General features: G+C 40.9%; 1 protein-coding gene across 5 annotated transcripts in view; it reads left to right on the top strand.

The window, feature by feature from the left end:
• cep112 (centrosomal protein 112) overlaps positions 1 to 23648 on the top strand; it is a 137968-nt gene that overhangs the window by 17830 nt on the left and 96490 nt on the right. For 3 of the 5 annotated variants that reach the window (XR_005641884.1, XM_039825063.1, XM_039825064.1), the window contains exons 5-10: positions 4745 to 4829; positions 7003 to 7080; positions 10158 to 10205; positions 10318 to 10392; positions 19777 to 19863; positions 23522 to 23621. Coding sequence is in view for 4 of the 5 variants with exons in the window: in XM_039825063.1 (XP_039680997.1) it covers positions 4745 to 4829; positions 7003 to 7080; positions 10158 to 10205; positions 10318 to 10392; positions 19777 to 19863; positions 23522 to 23621 (473 nt within the window). In the remaining variant the exon portion in view is untranslated. Of the gene's footprint in view, positions 1 to 4744; positions 4905 to 7002; positions 7081 to 10157; positions 10206 to 10317; positions 10393 to 19776; positions 19864 to 23521; positions 23622 to 23648 lie in introns of those variants that run through there. The other 2 variants (XM_039825066.1, XM_039825065.1) reach the window with 2 other exon arrangements.

Below are 23648 nucleotides of genomic sequence, written 5' to 3'. Positions count from 1 at the left end.
AGTTGGTATATTTTTTAAATATTTGTACTGTCATGACAGCAATGTGCTGTCAGTTTACCTTTTATGTTGCATCTTCAAAAGTGCACAATAAAATGTGAAACTAAATTTGAAACCGCACATTGTAATTTCTATTATCAAAGTGTTTATTTGTAATACAGTGGAAATTAGTAGAAATGTGAATATTTGGTTAGCATGTTGATTTACGGTGTGTACCCCTAAATTTTCTGGTTGCACCCCTAAAATTTTCAGTTGGGGGCCACTGTGCTCCTAGTGAAAAAAGTTAGTCTGGAGCCCTGCCTGTGAAGAAGGCCATTTTGTATACATAAAAGCTTTTACATTTTTTCATAAGAAGAGGGCCTTGGACCTTTTTTCTCTTTTGAAATAACATACTCTCATTTCACTATTGAAGAGTTCACAGTTGTTTGTTACTGTATAATGAGCTTTTGGCTCTCCTCTCTTTTAAAATGCATCATATTTTACAAACAAAAGTAAAATATGGGCATTCTAGTATGGTCTTCTATGTTACTGTACAAATAGATTTATTGAAAAGACAGCTCTCCCTTGTTCCAGCCGGTGACGATGAAAAACACATTTTGGTCAGATATAGAATATGCTACATATAACACATAAGATATGTATCCAACACTTCTGTGTTGATGTTCTTTTATCAGACTAAAAACATTGAACTTGTCTATGAAGCTGGATACACACAGCTTTCAGGACTGATCGCCCATAGCATTTGCTTAGCAGCACTATCCGAAAAGCCAAAGACATTGCCAAGTTCTTGCATCAGTCTGCTTGAGCTGTCCGTTCTGACTTTTCAAAGAGATGCACTTCAAAACAGCATGAGAGGATGAGGAACCTGTTGTATTTTCTATCCATCTTCTATTATTCTCCTCTTTACACTTTCCCAACCTGAGGTCTAACCCCCACAGAGGAGAGAGGGAAGCAGAGAATAAGGCTTGGTAGCTCATTAGCTTGTTTCTTAAATAGTTTGATTTCTATTCTTGTATGAGCATTGGCTAAATGTCTAATACCTAAATATATGTATTTTTGGATCTAGGAATGGGCTGCTTGATTAAAATTGCGTGACTGAAAGCTCATGTGCCACTCAGGTACACATGCACATGCATACACATACAAATGCGCGTGTTTCAGCATGCCTCCCTAAATCATCCTAGTTTGCTTAGGGATATTTCCTCTGACTACAGGCAGTTCAGGCGCTTGACAAAGTGATGTTAGTAATGGCTCAGGGTTTTTCATTCCAATTACTGTAACAAGGAAAGGAAAATCAGAGCCCAGTGGCTTGATATGCTCATTATCATCATAAAAAGCACTGTAAGTGTAGTAAAGAGAGCTTAATATCCACCGGGGCACTGTGTAAGAAAGAGTACAGGCCCACTGCTGCCATATCTAATTCAGATTTTACTCTTGGGGCAGGGGGGGTTGTAGAATATTTGATTCTTAGAAAGTCATCATTAGGTCTAGTCTTTAAATATTTGTCACACTTTAACTTGCATTATCTTTCCCATGTACCACTAGCAGAACATATTTTTATTCTGTTCTGAGTTTGTACCTTAACACTTGAAAACGACAAAATGAAGTACATTTAAAATGCCAGCATACTTAAATCACTTGCTCCTTGAGAGTGGAATTCATGTTTTCATAAATATGTTTGAATCAATTAATTTGATTCAACATAGGCTGTTGTTGCCTTATATACTTTATTTTATATGACCTTATGTCCATTAGTGAGGTATTTGTTGACCTGTTTGTATGACTAAAAGGCTGCATCTGTTTGCATTATATAGATGCTATAACTTACAGTACAAGTGATTTGAAACAGTGTGGCTCCGTTCAGTAAGGCGCAGCCCTTTCTCCTCGCTGCTATAGAAGGTGTGGATAGAGAGGTTTTGTGGGGAGCAGACTGCTGAGTACCATAGTGTCTGATTGGGATAAGACCATGAAAGACGCTCAGATCACAGGCTAACTTCCTGATGGAGAAAATTAGCCCAGCCAAGAGTCCTTTTATGTGTCTCTCTCATTTAGATAAGATTAAATGGAGAAACTCATCTGATTCCCTGTGATGTGGCAACGTTTGATCTCTGTCTCACTCGCCATTAGTCAGGTGATGGGCACGGCTTCTTTTAGCTTGTGAAACAGTCCAATTCAAGTTCAAGATCTTAAGGCGAAGTTGGGATGATTTTCTGATGTTTTGAGAGATGTTACTTCTGTTTCACACAGAAGTGGATGTGCTGTAATGCATGTGTTTAACAGACACGTTAAAAATGCCCAAAATCAGTCCAAATTCCCTTAGCAAATTCCACCATGCATTCTACTATTGCTGTGCTATCCCTAATTTAGCCACAAGATAGAGCCACTGCTTTGTATATAGCACTAATTCGGGCAAAGGAATGCTGTCTGTCTATCTTCTTATGTCACCTTGTGTTCAAAGGAGGCAAATCATGATAAAGACCTAAGGGATAAAATGGTCAGTGTGGGCTGGTTTTGAAATGCTAATTTGATAATCTGCATTGCTAGTGTCAGGTTTACTGATGCTGTTTACCAGCATCTCTTTTAGGCATTTCTTTCTAATTTGTATCTCCCTGTTTTCCTCTTGTCTTGTCCTCTAACTTCTGTCTTCCATGTGTGTGATTTTCATTCACATATGAAAACTTTTCAACCCCCTTTCCCCTCTCCCTCCTCTACTTTTTTCTGGGTAAGTGCGACAATAACACTGTCCTTGCACTTGCAGAAGTCAGTCATTGACGCTGGTATAAATGCCTCACGTTTCTCTCTCACAGGCCATAGTGTCGCCACTGATCTTGCCTCCAGGTGGTTTTGGGTTATGTTGGAGGGAGTGCAGGGGCAGAGGGATGTTTGTGTCCCAAGGTCAGACTGCCTTCCTGAGTGTGCCCGAGGCTGAGACCTGGGCCCACTGGCTCTGCACCTGGGGGTCAGGCTGGGGTATAGATGTCAGGCTGCTTTAATCAGCCAAGCTACAGCTTCTGAGGCTCTACATGGTGTTCTCATTTTCTTCTGTGTGTGTGTGTGTGTGTGTGTGTGTGTGTGTGTGTGTGTGTGTGTGTGTGTGTGTGTGTGTGTGTGTGTGTGTGTGTGTGTGTGTGTGTGTGTGTGTGTGTGTGTGTGTGTGTGTGTGTGTGTGTGTGTGTGTGGCTCTGGCCTGACTTGCCACTGCTTTGATCTCTGGGCCTCAGACTCCAGACACATCTGATTCAATTATCCTCATCCACCTGTTGACTTAGAGGCCCAAGATTGCAAAGCTTGGCCCCCTTATCCAAGTTTCATGGCTGCATGTGTTTGTGCATGAGCATGCAGGTGCGTGTGTATCTGTGTGTTCGTGTGTGTGTTTGGGTGTGTGTGCACATACACATGCACAGACAAACCAATATGTGAGAGAAGGAGTAAGTAAGTACATGAAAGCTGAAGTCTGTAGTTTCTTTTTTTTTTTTTTTTATATATATATTGATCATAATTAATTCTGAAATTAATTCTTAATTCTGCCTAATGACAGTATTATTGCAAAATTATAGTTTTTTGTATTTTTCTGTGATAGTTTTCTTTTTTAACTTTATTTATTTAAGGACATCTAATCCTCAGAGGTAATGTATGTATACCTCAGTTATACCTGCCCACCCAGTGCAACTGATGTGCATCAGCACTTAGATGGTGCTCAGGTCAATTTATGCATTTATAACACATTATTTACATGGCATTACATGGCATCTCTGAAAGACTTCCTGGTGTGTAAATGAGCATCACACTGCACCATGACATGACTACAGTTGAAAATTAGCCAGCTGGCTAACACTGGCACATTTACAGAAATGTTAATTCATGTGTGTTGTCCTTTTTATAAAAAAAGAAGAAAACTGTACAGTAGCACAATGTAGTTATTACATATGAATATGCACGGCTCCAAAACTATCTGCAGCTTTAAGAGTGGATATTGTAATTCTTCAGGCCACTGCATACTCTTAAATCTAAGAGGGTTTTCTTTCCAGAAACCTCTCAGGTGCTTTCCTCCATGAGATAAAAATTCTGAACACCAGGAATGCTAAAACGAATTACATAGGAGAAAAAGAGCGCCCGTAGGCTTCAAGTTGTGAGTGTGAAACAGTGCCCTCTAGAACACGATTTGATGTCTCTATTAAATGACAGCGATTTTTTTTCTTCTTCATTGTTGTCCTACATCTTCCCATCTCCTTTCACATCTTCATTCAATTAGCATTAGTAGGCCATTAGTGCCTTATGTGCCTGTGCTTAACGAGATAGTGAGCTCAGTAATGCGTGTGTTATGAATGTGTGTGCGACAGAGAGAGCGTAGTGAGAATGAGAAGTGTGCCAATAAATATAAGCGGTTTCCCTGTCAAGCTCTTTGGATTAACCATGATGGACATGATGAGAGACAATGATTGAGGTGTATGATTATAAAAGGATTGTAAAAGCCATTGACTGGTGCCCTGTGGGCTGTCCATGGAAACAAAGTCATGTATAGCAGAGACGTTTATTGTTCAGATGGGATGAAATGCAGACCACAAACCAAGCAACCAATGCCAGATGTTGATCTGTGTAAATAGCGAGGCATGCTGCCTACGCAAGCACATTCATATGCAAACAGAGGGACAAAAGCAGACTCCAGAGACATGCACAAACACACACATACTGCACTGTAGGGTAACCTGTCACACTTTCCTTTTTGTTTCTCGCTCTTCTCTTCCAGGAGAAAGCTGTATGATGAAAAGACCCCATCACGACCTGTGTCCTCCAGTCCACTCAAACAGTCACCCAGACATGATGCCAGGAGGGTTAGTCCATCACCATATTTTAGACTGTCAACCACACCTCTGGACTCCTCTGAAGTTAGGTTTTCCGATTTATAGGTAGATTTGATGACACATTGAAATATTAACAGCAAACCCCTCTGGTGCCAATACAACTAGCAGCCACATTGTTTCGCTTTCTTCTTTAATGTGGACCAACTTGGAAATTCCTGAACCCATTTCCTCACCTAATGGTTTTGAATACATTTGACAGTAGCATACACTCAGCTGCCAATGTATTAGGTACACCTAGCTAAAACTTACCTTCATGAACGGTATAGAGCTATCTAACAGTGACCACCCACTTTTTGGACTGCTACAGTCCCAGGAGGGATTTTCCCCATTCAGTTGCTCCAATGACTTTTCAGAAAATACTTAGCTTGTAACCAAGCCAACCAACTACGAGATGAATTGGGACCATAAAACATTTGATTCGGCTAAAAAAAAACATTTTGAAAACAGCAAAGGTGCAAGACTGTGTACCTAAACGATCATAGACTTTAGTGTTTAAGTCTACCTTGGATGGTTAAGACATTATGGCTAATAATCCAAATCCTTGCAGAAAATAAATGGGATTTTCACACCACACTGTTGAGCTCTATAATGTTCAGTTTTTGCTGAAACTGTTTTAGAGAGGTGCTGATTCAAATTCATGGTCATTTTGGAGGAAGTAGTTTGTGGTGCTGTTAAATTATATTGTGTTATACTGAGAGGTGTTTCCGTTATTTTCTCTAACTTTATTGATATAGGTGGGTTTGGACAAAATATTGAACATACCTCTTAGTATAACCGAACACAATTTAACAGCACAAGAAACTACAGCCTTTAAAATGATTCCCTTAAAACCAGACATTATAACCTTCATAAAGGTAGGCTTTATTGCAGGGCTGTTTTGTTAGACTGCACTAGTTTTAGCTGAGTGTACCTAACAAACTGGCAACTGAGTGTATTTGGGTTGAATTATCGAGGGGAAAGTTGTACGTCCTCATCAATACAACTCAGAACACTTCATTGTCTCACCCAAAATGATCACAACTCTTCAAACCAGCGAGAAGAGCACAGCACAAACAGAAATCTGCATGTAAATTAATAAAATCTGTTCTAACTTTGGCAGAAAATTGTGTTCATGCAGGACCGCTCTCATAGTAAGAAGCTGTTTGTGAAATATATTTTCAGGGCCTTTAATGTGTCATCAAACCATCATGAATCTACTGTACAAGTTCATGGTGAAAGCCAATGTACAGTTCATTGGCACAACTGCGAACATCTGTGGCCAAAACCGTTTGAGGCCATTCATTCTTATCAGTGTTTAACACAATGAATTGAATTTGAATTTCTGATGCAATACAGAGACTGTGACACGCTGCTTTGAACAGCCAGTGACCCGCATACTCAGCATTCCTAGATATTGAAATGAAATGTTTACTTTGTTTGAGGGTGAGGCTCTGGGACCTTAATGCCTTTTTAATCAGAAGGGGCATTTAATCCTGAGCTATTCATTCAGCAATTTCTCTGTCAGTGCAGTTCCGCTGAGGTACACCCAAGGTCCACACTCCACCAGATCCTAATCAAATTCAACAAAATCTCTCCTTTTCCTATCGCTCTCTTAACTTTATTAGATATTTCCACCATTTCAAACTTGCTGCCCAACCTCGACTTGAGTAAACTGATCTTGTATCAACAGAACCCCTGGAAGCATTCAAATTATACTGTATTAAACAAATCCGGAGGCCCGTTGTAACAAAAGGCTGGGGAAAACAAGGATGACAGGCAGTTTAGCTGCCTATGCCCCTCTTGTGGAATTTTCTGCATGACGAGAAATGGAACTGCCAAACATCTGGAGTGCTGTATGTGAGAGGGCGGAGAGTGAGGGAGCAAAGGGTGGAGAGATGGAGATAACGAAGGGAGTAGAAAGCTGTTCATGTGGGAGGAGAACACATCGCTGTACTGTCTATCTGTAAGCTTTTAAAGAACCCTTTTGTTGTTGCCAAGAGAGGAATTAATATTGTCAAAATTATAACCTCCATCACTGTCTGATGTTTGCTTCCTCAGGCCAAACTGCCAATCAAATCATTTCAATTCCCTTCTCTAATTTATAACAATTTCCATGTTGTTTCTCCTGTTTTTGCCGTTTACACACTCTTACACTCACCCTCAGGTGGATATGGGGCTGAAGGCAGATATGTCTCCCGATGACAGTGACCTAGAGGCTCGTCTCAACACCTGGAACCTGGGGGTGAGTCCAGGGGCATGCCTTGAGCGTCATGGTTACATGCAGCTGTCATTATGCTGCAGCTTATTCACAGTGACAGTGAATCTGAAGCTCACGAGTACACCTAAATCAACAGGGGAATGATGCTGAGCCGTATTGCCTACACACTGCTTAAACAAAAGGTTGTAAAAGCCCTTTTACTTATGTCCTCTTGAAACCACTTCCTTAGGCAGCTCGTTGCTGTTGTAGGACGTGAGGGTGGGATGAGGAGTGGGAGAAGGGTTGTGTAAACTGAGCATTTGAAGATGTGTGCGCCTCTCTTATCTGCTCTGTCTGGAGTGCACCAGGCCAGGGCTTGATAAGCACTCTGCCCTCATGTCTTTTATTCCCTTATTTATTCCCCTATCTCCTCACCTGCATGACCCAGAGTCTCTCTTTTTATTTTTCCCTGTCGCCTGAGTCCTCTCTCCCACATTTCTCACACAGTGATGTTTTCTACAGAACAGCGCCTCTCTTTCGTTTTTTCTTCTTCTCTTTCTCTATCTGTTTCTCTCTGTTCTACAATCTTTTCTTCGTCTGGCACTTTCCCCCTCTGTCTGTGTGTCCATTTACCTTTCTCCACATCTTTCCATGTCTTCCTCTCTCTTTCAATACTAGGGTAATCTGAGGTTTCTATCAGCAGACGTGAAGCCGTGCACTGCCCCGCTCTGCACTTGTCTGTGTTGAGACGCTGATAAGAGGCATTGCTTGGCAACGCTCCCCCAAGCCTGCATCTTTGAAATCAACAGATGTTCCTACACACACACACACACACACACACACACACACACACACACACACACAGAAAACCCCTTCAAATTGAATTTCCCCTCGGGGATTAATAAAGTATGTCTTCTTCTTCTTCTTTACAGAAGTTTTGTAGATGCACTGCTTCAAAGCGGCCAGTTCCTACGAAATTTCAGCACATCCGAGCGTCCTCTATCTATCTAGAACATCTTTAGCGTTGCTTTAGATGTTCTGAAGCAGTCCATATCAGTTTGTTCATTTCACCTCTAATGTAATAAAGTCTGTGGAGTCAGCATGGTGGCTATATTGGAGAGTAGAAAGCAGATTGCTTCAGACTCGGATAGGAGTTTCTTTAAGAAACACAAAACCTGAGTCAGCTGGACCACCATCTGTTTAATCTTCAGTTAGTCTGTGGCTTGTTTGCTTGTTAGAGTTGTTATCTAGCAGGAGTTGAGAGTTAGAGACATTGACTTAAGTGCACACTGACCTGTGGTGAAGAGGAAAAAAAGGCATGCAAACAAGAGAAAATTGCTTAAAAACTTGGCCTATTTTCTTATATGGAATTCCATGGTAGTCCCTACCACTTGGCGGTCCCGTTGTCTGTGGTTAAATGGGTGTGCTGACGGCTTGCTCAACGCTAGTCCGAAACTAGGAAGCCATCAATCACTGTGTGTTTGTTTGGCTGGAGAGCAAGGCCTTGTGATGTGGAGTGTTGTTCCTCTTCTGCGTCGGTCCATCCATCCATGTCAGCTTCCAATGACACAGGACGCTGTGCCAGCTGTGAGGCTGGACAAACATGAGCACACTGGAGCATGTGTGTGGGCACGCAGAATAAGAGTGTGTACAGACATACGTGTGCACCAAATCCAAGTTTAGTATCACACTGTGCCAGCATTACACCACAGCATTTAGTCTACACATCTTCCTTACCCTGTGGGCCATGCTCAATCAAATCTGATGACTGGCTGTCTGTGGGTATAAAAAGAAATCCCATTCTTGTTTTCAGCCTAGGCTCTAGTTTAGAAGGATATTGATTGATACATCATTTGGTAAATATGGATAATTTTTTAAGCCAGTGCCAAATATAAGTAGCAGTTCATCACACATCATGGCACACACCATTGATGCTGCTCTATGGAGACTATATTGGGTAATCTCGTGCATGTGTCTCTCTGTGTGTGCATGTATTACAGTTTACAGTAAATGTGATTGTAGTCAAGCTGGATGTCTCCTTTTGTTGAGAGCTTACAGTAACAAAATGTCTGACCTGTTTTACCTGCATCACGACTCATCAAGTCAAAAGGCAAAGCTGCTTTCATCTATTTCCCCCGTCACTGGCTCACCCTGAAGCAACAGATTGTGACTTTATCTTTGTACAGTAGTAGCTGTAACTATTTTAGTCCCAAGCTTTGAGGCTCTTTCAGGTTCTCTTCTCTCATCTTCCATTCATTCATGTTCGGCTCCGTCGGGGTTGTGCATTAAATCTTTTCTTATTTTTTATTTTACCAGTGCCACACTACCTCCCCTTCTTCCTCCTTGTTCTCCTCCTTCATCCCCATGTTGAAAAGATTAGCAACAGAACTGTTTACTGGGCGTCATTGCTGTCATCTCCAAAGTCAGCTCCACTGCTTTAAAAGGCCGTGAACTTGCCATTAGTTACTGTAGCAGCCTCTATAGACAGTGCATGAGAGAGAAACACTATGAAATGGTATGATGGTGTGAGTTCACAGGAAAATAATGAGGTCATAAACAAACGTCAAATAGTGGGAAGGAAAATAGCAGGTTGTCAACACAATGTTTTTTTTTGCAGTTCGTGTCACAGTTAGTGAGCTGTATTGTTGCAATGGTGCAGAGTTATTTGGACTGTGATCCTTGTGCATTCAAGTAGTTTAGCAGCTCACTCTTTCTTCCATCTCTTGTGTTTCATATTATAATCAAAGGACATGCCCTGTCAGTGTTTGGCAAGGATGTATACACACGTCTCCATGTGATGGTAAACGGACCAGGGATAGCTTACAGATTAGTGGTCCTGAGTGTTGACAAAAGGGCTGTGTTAGGACAGCAAAGAGGGACTGAGAGCGGAAACAGAACCGGCCACACACACACAATGCCTTGAAGTAGCCTGACGCATTCTGTCTTTCTAAACAGACAAGAGTTGACGGAAGAGACTCCAGCCACAGCACAGAGCTTTTGATGTGTTCCCCGCATTGTTTATGACAAACTGAGGGTGGCGGTTAGATTGGTGTAGTGGTAAAGCTTTGTTAGGAGAAGAAAAAAGAAAAGAGAGGTTAAAGTTTTTCTATTTACTCTTTCAGATTGAAAACCCCAGGTATTTGCGAGAGAACCCCATTCCCTTATCTCCGGTAAGTTGTCAAGGGGTCTCTGTTTTTTTTGTATCTTTCTATAGACAAACGTTCTCTCTTTGAACTCCTCAGTCACCTCATCACCTAATCTCGCTCCTCTTTATCTCTGTAGATTTTCAAGTCAAGCTTTGGGAGGAAAAACACCTTGGCTGATGATCAGGGCCCACACCTTCTACAGAGCAAGGAGGTATACACCACAGTAATGGCGCTTACCCACTGCTAGTAGCAGCTCTGCTCGGCTCGGCTGGAATCGCCCGCGTTGCCCCGTCCTCCTTTTTCCATTGCAGTTAGTACTGCCTCACTGCCGTGACCTAACGCTACACACACATAGAACGTCGAAGGTGTGTTGTTGTTGTTGCCACAGCCAGAAGACAAATTTTGTTTCAAAAGAAGTTGGAGGCAGCAAAAAAAAAACACCGCTGGCTAAACTATTTCAAAACGGCGGGTTTGTTCAGGACACCCCGTCTGTCGCTAACAATGATGACACAGTGATTAGTGACAATTCTCTCCGACCAATCAGTAGTCTGCAGGTTTTCACGTCACCTTTTGGTATCGCCTCAGCTCGCTTGGAACCTCGACGGAGGTGATACTAAACCAGGGACTTTTTTCATAATGGAAAACCAAAAAAGGCAAGTCGAGTCGAGCGAGAAGTTAAAATTTAATAGAAAAAAACCCATAAACCCCTTTTTTTTTCTCCAACAAAACTTTAATTTTATTTATTATAATTATTATTATATTTTTTTTTTTTTTTTTTTCTTATTATTTTTTTTTTTTTTTTTTTTTCTTTTTTATGTCCATTCCAGTAAGCCTAAACCCTTGCTACAGTGCTCACTATTCAACATGCTCACAGCATTTGTATAGAAGCAAGTGTTGAACACTTACAGAAGTTAAAGCTCCCCTGACTGCTTTATGGCCCCCATAACCATGTACATACATCTTAGTGCATAGTTTGTATTGTTGAAATGGCCGAGGCGAGCTTTCCTCTTAGAAGACAAAAATAATGTTGGCTCCCAGTGATGACAGTTTTTTCCGTATGTGGATTTAAGCTGAAAATCCCATTCTGAAGGCATGCTTTGAAGTCCCCTCTGCCCCTCTCCACCGTCGGCCTTTACCCGCACTGTTAAATATAAAACTAAGCATGACTTCGCTGTAATAGCCGTGGCTTTTCATGTCTGCTTGGGGAAAGCGCTCCACTCAGTTAGATGGGCTTCACCAGGAGAGGGCAGAGAATGGAGGGAGAAAGGGCAGATAGAAAGGATAAGGATATGAGATGTAATGGACAACAATGGTCTTTGTTATTGACCTGTCATAACAAAGATCTGTTTGTAATTCACATGCGTGGACACACACACTCTTCCCCATACACTTCCGCCCAGTCAGTTGATCTACCATGGGTTGATATTGAATGTAGCAACACCAATCACCAATATGAAGACATTAAAGCATAGTCCAATGCTTTTTGATCCTTCCTCAGACTGGCTGACTGGCTACATTCAGCTCGGTGTGTGGTGGGAATATAAATGCGTCACATCTCAGAAGACCATATTAATCCTCCACACCAACTTTACTTTGATATACACAGAGATACCAGTTTATCAGTCACACCATAAGCTACAGTAATTCAATCCAATTCAAAAGCACTGCAATAAATTGTGTGAACTTATACTGTTCAGTTTATTAGAGGGCCAGAGGCTTGTATGTTGTTGTTGTATGGTCATTTTTGTGGCTGTAGTTAATATAGATTAACTACAGTTACTACAGTTAAGCTACAGCTACTAATTTATTAAGAATATTTTGTCCCCCTCTTGTATGCAAGTAGTAAGTATAGTGGAAAAAATACCATTCGGATTCAGTTAGTAGGTGGCCTTGAATAAGAACATAAAGTTTCATAAGAGAGGCTGTAGGAAACTGAACCCGCCTGTCATTTCCACTGAAGCCAGAATGCTCTCAATATGGGAACCAGTTCAGGAAAGTCGCAGAGAAACACTGGGAGGGACACATCGGGAAATGAGAGGAAATGGTGCAGCGCTAGGGTTTTTTTTCCCCACGGTGCTTAGGTTTGTGTTGTTTGCATACTGTAGCCAATACGTTTCTGTTGTTTTCTATCATATAAAGGTAACTTTTTAAGCTGTAGGGAAAACATGAGGAAATAAAAGAATGTATGAAAAATGTGTCCATGCATTCAAAGAGAGACTATTAAAAGATATAGTGTGTGTGTCGTGGCCTTACCTTCTATTCCTCCAAGGCTTATAGAAGTTACTGCCAACAGACTTTTGTACTTTTTAGCCGTGTTAGTGGCATGGTGCTACTGATGGCCATTATGTCAGCAACTACTGCATTGATTGCCATGAAATTGTGTACAGACATTAATTGTTCCCAGAGGATGAATCGTATTGACTTTTTTACTCTAGCGTCATCAAAGTTTTTTTTTTCACAAAATATCTCAATATCAACTGGACAGATTGGCAAAATAAATTGGTACAGACATGATTCCCAGACTATGTATCTTACTGTTTTTGGTAATCCCTTGACTTTTTCCTCTCGCGCTACCATGAGGTTGCCATTTGAATTTGTATTTTTTGTTAAATATCTTATAACCTGTTGGATGGATTGCCATGAAATTTGCTGCATGCGTGCATGTCCGCCTCTGGATAATTTGTAATCACCGTGGTGATCCCTTAACTTTTCATCTAATCATTATCAGTTTTTCAAATTTCAAGTTGTCCAATATTTGACATGACATTCCCATTAGCCATATGCAGAACCTTCTCTTGAACTTGCATTGTCCCTATGTAACTCTGATTCCCATTATGAGGTCCTGAGAATTCCCTTTTGACTATACCCTCTCATGTGAAAGAGGAATCATAATAGGTCTAGGCTTTTGTCAAGCCCCTTTTTCTTTAAAGGGGTGATAGAATGCAAAACTGATTTTACCTTGTCATAGTTGAATAATGATTAAAAAAATGGGTAAATAGGACATACATAGAACCTCTAAATCCCATTGACACCTCTTTTCTCTGCAAATCTCACTATTTGAAACTGCCTCTGAAAACGGGCGAATCTCAACGAGCCCCATAGTTGACGTCAACTACTGCGGCTCCTCCTCATTTGGCTCTAGTCTTTCTCTTTGTCACGCCCCAACATTTGCATAGGCTACACAACTGACCTGAGATCAGTTAGTCTTCTGAATCTAGGTCGTGCAGATCTCAGAAATTGTATACATTGTTCATATGCTATTTTACCATTAAATTCACTTCTGAGACTTTTTTATGTGAGAAATCAACTATGTAGAGGTCAAATATGGGCCGTTTTACGAAAATTGATGTCTAATTGCAAATTTTGTCCGACTGTGTGTCGGAGTTCAGAGGCTGGTGCTGCCTGTGTAGCTGCCTCGCCGCCTGGCCTGCCTTCCTTCACAGACACCGGCCTGCTGTGAGGTAGATGGAGCTCAGTCACGGCTGGCAACCCACAGCACTCCATACCCGCGCAAAGTCACCGTTTTGGGCTAATGGACTACGAAACGCCGCTGCTCTGACAGAGCTCCAGGGCCTCCAACTCCCCTCTTCCTGCTAGCTTAAAGCCCGGTGTATGTGAGTGAAAGCGCGGTCAGCCAGCTTGTTACACCAGCATTCTCTTACCACAGGTTCCAGTTACTCTTTTAATGTGTGTAATTATAATGTGTTGAGTTATTTAAACAAATGATTGGGGAAATAAACGCCGCTTGTCCGTGAGTCTCATTGATAGAGCCTGCGGCTGGATGGAGTTCTATCAATGAGAGCTAGCTAGCCTCCTCATAGAATTTCTCTGGAATTCACAAAAATTAATTAACTTGAAATCGGACACTGTTGTTAGGTTTATAAGACATTTAGTTAGATGTTGTGTAAGTGGCGTGACGAAATTCAAACTGTAAATATACTCGAATTAAGGCGAAAAGGAAGCTAACTATCCGTGATTTGTAGCTAGGATTGAAGGGACAGTCACAGCTAACGAAACACCTAGCTAGCTAGTCTTCACAAATATTAACTTGAAATCGGACACCGTTGTTAGGTTTATAAGACATATAGTTAGATGTTGTGTAAGTGGCGTGACGAAATTCAAACTGTAAATGTACTCGAATTAAGGCGAAAAGGAAGCTAACTATCCGTGGTTTGTAGCTACACATAGCTAGGATTGAAGGTACAGTCGCAGCTAAGGAAACACTTTGTCTTCACAAATATTCATTAACTTGAAATCGGACACCGTTGTTAGCTTTATTACCTTTAGTTAGATTTTGTATAAGTGGCGTGACATGTGTGTAACATGTGGTAAGAGATTGCTGGTGTAACAAGCTCGCTGACGGCGCTCTCACTCTCACAGAACGGGTCATTTAGCTAGCAGGAAGAGGGGAGCTGAAGGCCCTGGAGCTCTGTCAGGGCAGCGGGGTTGGTAGTCCCTGCTGTGGGCTGCAGCCGTGACCGAGCTCCAAGTACCTCATAGCAGGCCGGGGTCTGTGAAGGAAGGCAGGCCGGACGGCGAGGCGGCGAGGCAGCACCGGCGGGCGGCGAGGCAGCACCAGCGGCTGAACTCCGACACACAGTCTTACCAAATTTGCAATTAGCCATCAATTTTCGTAAAACGGCCCATATTTGAGCTTTATATAGTTGATTTCTCGCTTAAAAAAGTCTCAGAAGTGAATTTAATAACGAAATAGCCCGACAAACAATGTATAACTTTGCAGTGTCTGAAATATGAGGCCTGCTGCCGAGTCTCCCATACGTTTCTATGTAGTTTGCTCAAACCAATCAGCGCGTAGCTCATTCTGAATATTCATTAGCATACCATATTTGGAAGAAAAGCTCTTGTTCCAAATAGAGCCATATTCACAGGGTAGTTAAGGGCCTAATAAAATAGCATTCGGGCAATTTTCAGCCCAACCAATGTTACATACCCCGTTAGGAGACCTTAAGGAACAGTGTAAAATACCCTATATAATCATTCTATCACCCCTTTAAGTTTTGTATTATTCAGTGTGCCGATGTGCTGCAGTAGCAGCAATTGGCAGAATGACTATTATCCATCAACAACATCAAAACGTGTGTAATGATCGGAAATGGTGTGCTATGACTTTTCTAAGAGATTTGCTGCACGGTTTTCACGAAATCGGCAAAAAAACGCCGCAAAATTTCCCATAGAAATCTTCGGGAAATCACTTAACATAGTTCAAAACAAGCCCTCTTTGGGGCCATACTGTATCGCCATACTTTAATGTAGAAAAATAATTAAAGGTTTAAACCGAAGACAAGACTTTGGCCTTTACTGGGCTGAATGGGCATTCTGATATCAAGCACGCTTTCTACCAAATCACAGTTTATGTATCGTCCAGTTTTCAGACTGTTTCAGATTTTCTGACTGACCCGTTTGTTACCTGCTCTGTGCCGCATCTCTTTGACACCACATCAATGCGTTCGCCAGACTGTTATCTCTCTTGTGATGATAATATTTTTGATGTTTGGACCCACGGTTTTTGAATTACAGAACAAATTTGAGAGGTATAATTATCATAAAATGGACATTTTTGACCCATTAAAGATACTGTCTCCCACTCTCTCCTCTACTCCCTCACTGCGGAAATCACCATAGCAACAAATTCTGACACACACACCTCCTATAGAGACTCTTTACTGTAGGCCGTGTCAAACAGCAGATTTACTGTTAGCCAGTGTTATTCGGATGTGCACCAAGTAGTAGGCATGTCAAAATTTTCTAGTTTAAGATACCCCTACTGATCATGTGTCTTGCGCCACCATCGGCAGTTTAAAGTGTGTTAAGTGGATTTAAGGAACTCGGAACCACAAAGGATACAGCTGTGACCATAAACACACACACCCGCACACAGTATTTTTCTAGAGTCACTCGAGTCACCAATTCCACAATAACCGAATCATCCTAAATAGCCTCCTAAGCTTTCCTGCAGAACCATTAAAGCCTTGTCCAACCCTGCCATTGCGTGGCTGTCCAGGCCCAGTCTATTAAATCACAGTGACATCACTTCCCTTTAATCCCGAAAGCCTAGTTGAAAATTTACCCAGGTTTAAAGCGTTATACACGACACGTCATTAAGCTGGCGGCAGCTTAACGAACATCTCAGCTTTCTCTCCAAACTCCTCCTCTAGCTAAGCTACCGACTGCATTGATACAGGTGCTGACCGCTCTTTTCCTATGGACAAATGAGTCGAAGCTGAGAAACTTCACCGTCATCAGACATTGCTTTGAGTCACTTAGCTTATACAGTATGTTTGCTTATGGGTGAGTTGTGGAAAATGTCTGGCAAAAGCAACAGAGTCCTGCTAATCCTTCAGCACACCCTAGAAGTGCTTAGCATTATGAGGGCTGGGTCTTTGTTTGGAAATTCAGTTAAATGGTGAACGATGAATTAGGCTTACAGAAGGAGATTCTGATTGCAGCACCCCATCTTTCTTTTAAAGATTGCATGTGTGAGTGTGCATGCTGTCTTTAAACTAACCCCTTGGTACCTGACCTGAGGAATGGTTGGGAGTAGGCACAGCCCGTTAGATGAGTGTATTCATGTCAAGCAGTCACACTCTCATGGTCACAAGCCCCTGACTGGGGACCAGATCCCATTGCTCTCTGTTGCCATAATGATGCAGTCTCTCTAATCTAAGGATCCTCTGGGATGGAGCTTGAGCTCACAGCCTGTGATTTAGAGGGCCATAGCCTTTTTTTATCTCAACACAAAGAAGTGCAAGCTAGTGAGCCTTAGTAGTTTAAAGGGGACCAGACTGCTTCAGGCTGAGAGACATGAGGGACCAACATGGTTCCATAACGATAAGGTTACCAATAATAATAATAATCATCTGTTTACTTACTCTGTGTTTGGAACTACCCTTCTCTAAAACTGTGAGGTTTTCACATGTCAGAGATTCAATTGTAGCCAAAGTTTTTGTTTGTTTCCTATCTGGACAGACTTAACTTCTTGTGGATGTGACATCTAAAGTAGCTGCTCCTCAGTAGATAGCATAACGCTGCATACCGACTATCCTTGAGCATCTGTGTTTACTGAGGATGAAAGACGCACGAGGACATTGTACATCGCAAGCAAGAAGAAGGAGATGCACAAACGCAACCTTGCTTTGTGTGGCCCAAACAGTTAGCACGATTTGTGAACACATCCCTCTGAGGAAAAAGGCCTTGACCCCCGCGCCGGATTTGAGAGCAGAAAAAGCAACTGTTTCCGTCTTCTCCTTGCATTCCCTCTCTCATACCCCACCACCACTATCCCCCCTCCCTATTTCCATCCTACCCTCTCATCCTTTCAAGAGTGAAGTGTCAAAAAAACATGGCATCTTACAGCGTTCGCTACATCTCTGAAGAAGAGAAGAGGGAAAAAAGCTGTACCACCCAGTCGGGCTGATTGAAGGCATCACAGACGCCTTAGGTGTACGACATTCCTCCTCCTCCTTCCTTCACGGACGACTTTATAAACAAGTTTCAAACGTCCCTGATCTGGTTTGACAAACTTTCTCCAAAGAGCATTTGAAGAGAGGATGAGAAAGTGACACCCCCACATGTGTTTTTTTTGTTTTTGTTTTTTTTGGGGGGGCGCCGGCAGAATCAGGTCTCCACTTACTCCTCTGCTTTTCAATCACTGCCATCTGTCTTTCTCTCACTTTCTTTTGCTTTTCCCTTTCTACTCTGACAGGTCTCCTGTGGTCCCCTAAATTGCACAAGAAATGGTGGTAAATCAAGACAAAAGACACAGTACAAAGAGAGAACGCTTAACAGAGCGTTGTCAAGGATACAGTGTATACATGCCATAATAAGGAGAGGCATTAAGAAGGCAATTAGATGAGTCTTAGCTGGGCTTTTACTTTGCTCAGAATGATCATCCAAAGTAAAGTGGAACTGGAACAAAATCTAAACTTTGGGATTTATAGATTCCACCATTTTAGCACGCATGGATACGTATTTGTTCTCTAACATCCAGTGTTCTGTTGATGTCTGTATTGTATCCTATCAATATTTATACACACTTAACCATACTGTAATTGAATCATATTTTTATTTAGGCCATCATCAGTGTCGTGGGAATGTTCTTAATTGTTTTGATGTCTAGAACAAACAAGAGCTAGCCTCGGGATGTTCACACACACAACCACACACTTTTAAAGGAAGAACATTGTCACCCTGCTCCAGGGTTGATTAACAAACCAGAACAGACAGTGACTAAGCATAAGTAGTGACATCAAAGTGAATGGCCAGTCATCTTTCTGTTAAAGGTTGTCATGTGTTGTGTGTATGTCTGCGGAGACATCGTGTGTGTGTAATTTGTAGTAAATGAACTAGAAAGAGTTGTTAGAAAATGCTGAGGAAAATACATTATTTTAATAAGCAAATGTGATTTACAAAAGACCAAATGATAACAGTAAAAAAAATTTAAATTAAATAAATCGGATTGCAAAATATATACGTAAATTGAGAAAGATACTAAAAAACAAATTTTAAAGGGGTTTAAAAATGGATGAGTGTTATGTTAAAGATTATTGATATGCTATGCTAGAGTCTCTTTAGCACCACCCATAGGCCAGAAAATAAGGACTGCCATTCAAATCTGTAAGGATAAACCCTTTTTAATTTGAAAATGAAAACATGTTCCGTCTCTGGAACACCCTCAGCCAAAAGTTTACATGTTTGCCCTGCTAGTGGTAAGGCTCTGAATATAATAGAAAATGTATAATGAGCATTACAACCTCACAGGGCTGTTGTGGCTGTCTTCAACTAAATAAGTTCTTAACTGTCTGTTAGTCACAGGATTTCTTAGAAAAATCTGTCATTTAGTATAATTATCTCTTCGCAGACAAAGGGAACGCCTTTCAAAGACTAAGTCCTATTTGTGAATAATATTGTCATGCCAGTTGTGATAATTATTTTCCATTAATAACGAATGACTAATCTGACAAATGATGGGTTTTATTTGACGAAGTCTGGGAAGCCATATAGCTTTAGGAGATGTGTTCCAACATGCACATGACCACGCTGAACTCTGACTGCTATGTGTATGCAAAAGTACAGACACACACAAACACACAGGCATTCACTTTGTTGTGCTTACTAGAGATTTTATTGCAAATGTACACACACAGAAACGCACACAGTTGAGTACATCTCCGCTTCACACTGTTTTTTGAAGCTCCGCACACGGATAAATTGTTTTAAATGTTAATATGGTTTATTTCATCATCAGCTGCCTTTGTGTGCAAGACGGGACACACTGTATCTTCTTTCATTCAGATTTATCGCTGTTATCCTGTCACTCTATGTTTGTTTTTTCCCCCTAAGGCATGTCTAAAAAAAAGTTAGGACACAGATCTCAATGTTTTACTCCAGAGAACAAAACTTGTTACTTGTGCTGCCTGATGGTAATAACTAATATTTCAGCCCTCAAGCAGATATCTTTTTGATTACCAACTTTATTTCATATATAGACATACAAACCAATTTACTAGAGAGTTAAAAGTGCTCCAGAAATCCATTGTTTTACATTTATGACCTTTGGTCTTCTATGTGTTTCCAGACTGATATGAAGATCAAAGTTCTGGAGTCTAAGCACCAGGAGGAGAAACTGAAGATGCAGCAGAGACACGATGCAGATGTTGAGAAAGTAAGAATCAAAACTGAAAGGTTGTAAACACTCCAGCACCAGAATTTCAACAGCACAATATACTGTCATTTCTGAATCCACTTTGTAGCGTATGAGAAAAGGTATATTGATGTCACTGATTTGAGGATTTCTAATGGTTGCAGTTTTCCACTATTTAGCGTCACATCAAAATAAATGTTATAATCTCTTACAGTCATTAATGCTTGTAAATCCAGAGTAAACCAGCAGACCTATTCTTATATGGATTCAATTAGTCTACCACAGATGCTGTATGAAGCACAACCAAGGTCCTATAGCTTTATATGCTGTAGTATTTAGTGCATGACCCAACATTACATTGGTTATAGTTTGACTGTGTCTTTGCAAACACTTTTCTTCTGGAGTAAGCTGCCCAGTCAGAGTCTGCAAGGGAAGGGCGTAGTCTGACCATTGCTGAATCTCATTCTGGGATGCTTTTCTACTGCTTTTCTTTGTTTGCCATTGGCATGAAATAATTCACTTTCAAGTGTTTAAAACCCAGACTGAGCCAGTTATGGGAGAATATCCAATTTATAAGAAATTGTTTGTAGAATCCTCATAGTTCCGCTTATATTATGAATACATAAAAAGAGTTTCAAACAAGTTAATAATTTCTCTTGGGGACACTGGAAAGGCAGGTCTGTTAACTTGTGTTACGATGCCGATAATTGACTCTTGATTCCATTTGGTGACAAATGAAAAGGAAAGGAACGAGTCGTTCCTCTTCTCATCGCCCCATACCAGAAATAATCTGCTTTTCAAAGTTCTTTGTCAGCTGGTGAAAATCACAGTAAAGCTGGTTCATTTCACACTTAGTGCCCATCAGTAAGGCTGCAGATCAAGCACCTGGGATCTGTCACGTCCTTGGTATGACTTTCCTTTGGTGCCACAGAAGCTTTTAATAAAAGACAGAAAAACACTCCAGTTTTCCTCCACTTTAAGGTGCCCGTTGCTTCTTTGTGTTTGACAAGAGACAGGATGACAGCTAGCTCTCTCTCCCTCTCTTTAATTTCATACCGATTGCGAGTTATGTCCGATTTAATTTCCGCAGAATTTTACCCAGTATTCCCTCTAATGGCTTCAAAGGGCAGTGATTCAGGGGTGCGCTCTGACGAGCCTGATGGAAGGTGGGCAAGCTAGGTTTAGTGTTAATTAGTCTCCTTATGAATAATGTATGGTCTGCCTGGTCATTGTGGAGGAGGCAATGAGGGAACAGGCCCAAGTGTCGTATGCATATGGTTGTGGATCAGTACTGTGTACAGTTCTAAAATATGTAATAACTTCAGGTGAAAAAGAACATCTTTATGTTCTTATTCTAAACATGCAAATGATCTGAGATTGAAACTGAAACTGTAGTGTGCGTAGTTCAGGCCTTCCGTGAATGTGCACGACCCCCACCCCTCCTCCACGCAGTTGCTAATAGCCAAGGAGGACATTCAAAAAACATGATGGACTCTTTACTTGATTTTCTGCGCGTGAAAGTCGCTGGATGACACCAGTTTCTAAACATAGCCGTGCTGAGAAATACACAGTTTTGTGAAGCTGATAGTCTTAATTAGCTTTGTATCAACTATTTTGGCTATGGCTTAAATGTAACGGACGTTTATTAATATAAAAAAGTTACGCACTAGAGCTTTAACACTAGACCACAGTGTACATCTATTGTAAGACAATAGATGGTGAATAATATACTGTATTTTCTTTGAATACCATTTGGATTAAATTACATTAATGTTTTTGTTGTGGAATTTGTTTCTCTGTATATAAAGGGAGGATACTCTTTAGTTAGTTCTAACTTCAGATTTTGTAGGTGTGTTCACTCCATTCACTGGTGATATTGGTTAAAGTCATGGACAGCCAGGCTGGATTCCCCCTACATTAGGATGTCTTATAAAAGCCTAAAATGGGCTTACTAAAAGCTGTCATTTCCCACCTTCTAGTGCACTCTCTCTAGACCTAACACTGTGTCACCGCCTTGCTCGGTGGACCCCTAAAAAAGACAACAATCTCTCTGGGGTGGCAAAATGGAAAACATTGGGTATCCCTAAATGTTTGTTGAACTTTGCCCCATCCGCCCCATCCTCCTTTCATCTCCCCCGTCCCATTCACACAGCGAGGATGACAGGCTTGGCGACTAAGTGCACTTGGATAGAACAAAATGCTAGAAAGATAAAGTCTTATGGGCTTTGGGACGGTTCTTGACGGAAAAATAACCACTCTTACTTTCTGCCATTTCAGACAGAAAATCAGAGCATCATCTGTTGTTGGACTAGTCTGTCTTGTTCTGTCTTGTTAATTGGATGTCCAATACCAATACCTTTTTATTTATTTATTTATTTGTATATATATAAAATTGTATCATTATACATTTTAAGTAAACTATTTGATTTAATTGTGAGAGTAGAAGTTGGTAAGGTAACTGCGGATTCGTCATGCCTATAGAGTACAATTTTACTTACTTCATTTTACTTAGTAACTGGGCAGAAAACCACCCTTGGAAATTGTTTACAACCTGTTAGAAATATGTACACCTTCTTTCTCAATATGGAGAGTACTAGACTGTCCTTTTAATACTGGAGCTCCAGCTCTCCATGGCCTTATTTAACTAATTGCTCACAGATGGCAGCAGCAAGCAGATGCCTTTACTTCATCACACCTCAGCACAGGTGGTTCACTCAGATGGCATTTTACTCAGTTAGCCTGTAACCCTCCTAGGATTAGATAGGCATGTGGAAGATGAAGTCCTGTCAGGTCATACAGTGAATTATGTATACAAAATGTTCCATCTTCCTTTTAATAACATTTTAAATCTACATTTGTTTTTGTCAAATGATCACAATTGAGAATAAAGGGCTGTTTTGTTGCAGTGTTCACAAACATCACTGACGTAAATAATCCTTGAAAACATTGATTATTTACATGTAGTTATAGTTAGTTGTACTATTAGTGCCTTTTTTAATAGACCTGCTACTCAATTTTAAGATGCCCTGTGGGTTTTCTTGTAAACAAACAAAAGTTTCTGTTTACACTCATTATTTTTTTTACCTAAACATGTTTTGTATATCCTTGAGGCTGTGAATCCTGCATTGGTTGCATTTATGTTTACTTACTACTTCTTCCATGTCTTGTTGGCGCATCACTGTGTTTCTTGGTGTGTTACACTTACCTGTAGATCAATGTGAAACCATTTCCAGGAATTCACTAGCGTGAATATGCATCCTTGTGTGTGTGTGTGTGTGTGTGGGTGAACCAACAAAGCAGGGACACACACGTAAAAACATTTTTCCAGAAAACTACTAGTGGTCAGACACCTTTAAGAGTGATTGCAGGTTCCAATGCTGTTTTTGTTGGTTGTGTTCCCTTCTGTTTATATTTGGTTCACGATTGGTACCTTTTAAATTTAAATGCGACAGAGGATCTTGAGTAAAAATTCAAAACTTGAACATTGAAAAAATGTGTCTATTTATAGCTTTCGGTTTATAGCTTTAATAGCTACTGGTGAAAGTAAAACGCTTCAGACAGACAAGGCACTTTAACAAGAACCTTCATAATGTAAGCAAGTTAGCCATTTTCTCAGCTGTAAAAAAGCTGAATATTCTCCGGTATGTATGTAAAAACAACCTCCCTTTCCCTTTCTTAGATTCTGGACCGAAAGAATGGCGAGATTGAGGAAATGAAGAGCATTTATCGGGCCAAGCAGAAGGAATCGGAGGAGATGACCCATAAGCTGGAGAAGAAAGGTGAAGGGTCACAGGATTGCAGGGTTA

The sequence above is a fragment of the Perca fluviatilis genome, chromosome 15, assembly GCF_010015445.1.
Source record: "Perca fluviatilis chromosome 15, GENO_Pfluv_1.0, whole genome shotgun sequence".
NCBI classification, from domain to species: Eukaryota; Metazoa; Chordata; class Actinopteri; order Perciformes; family Percidae; genus Perca; species Perca fluviatilis.
This window is presented reverse-complemented; position numbering and strand designations above follow the sequence as displayed.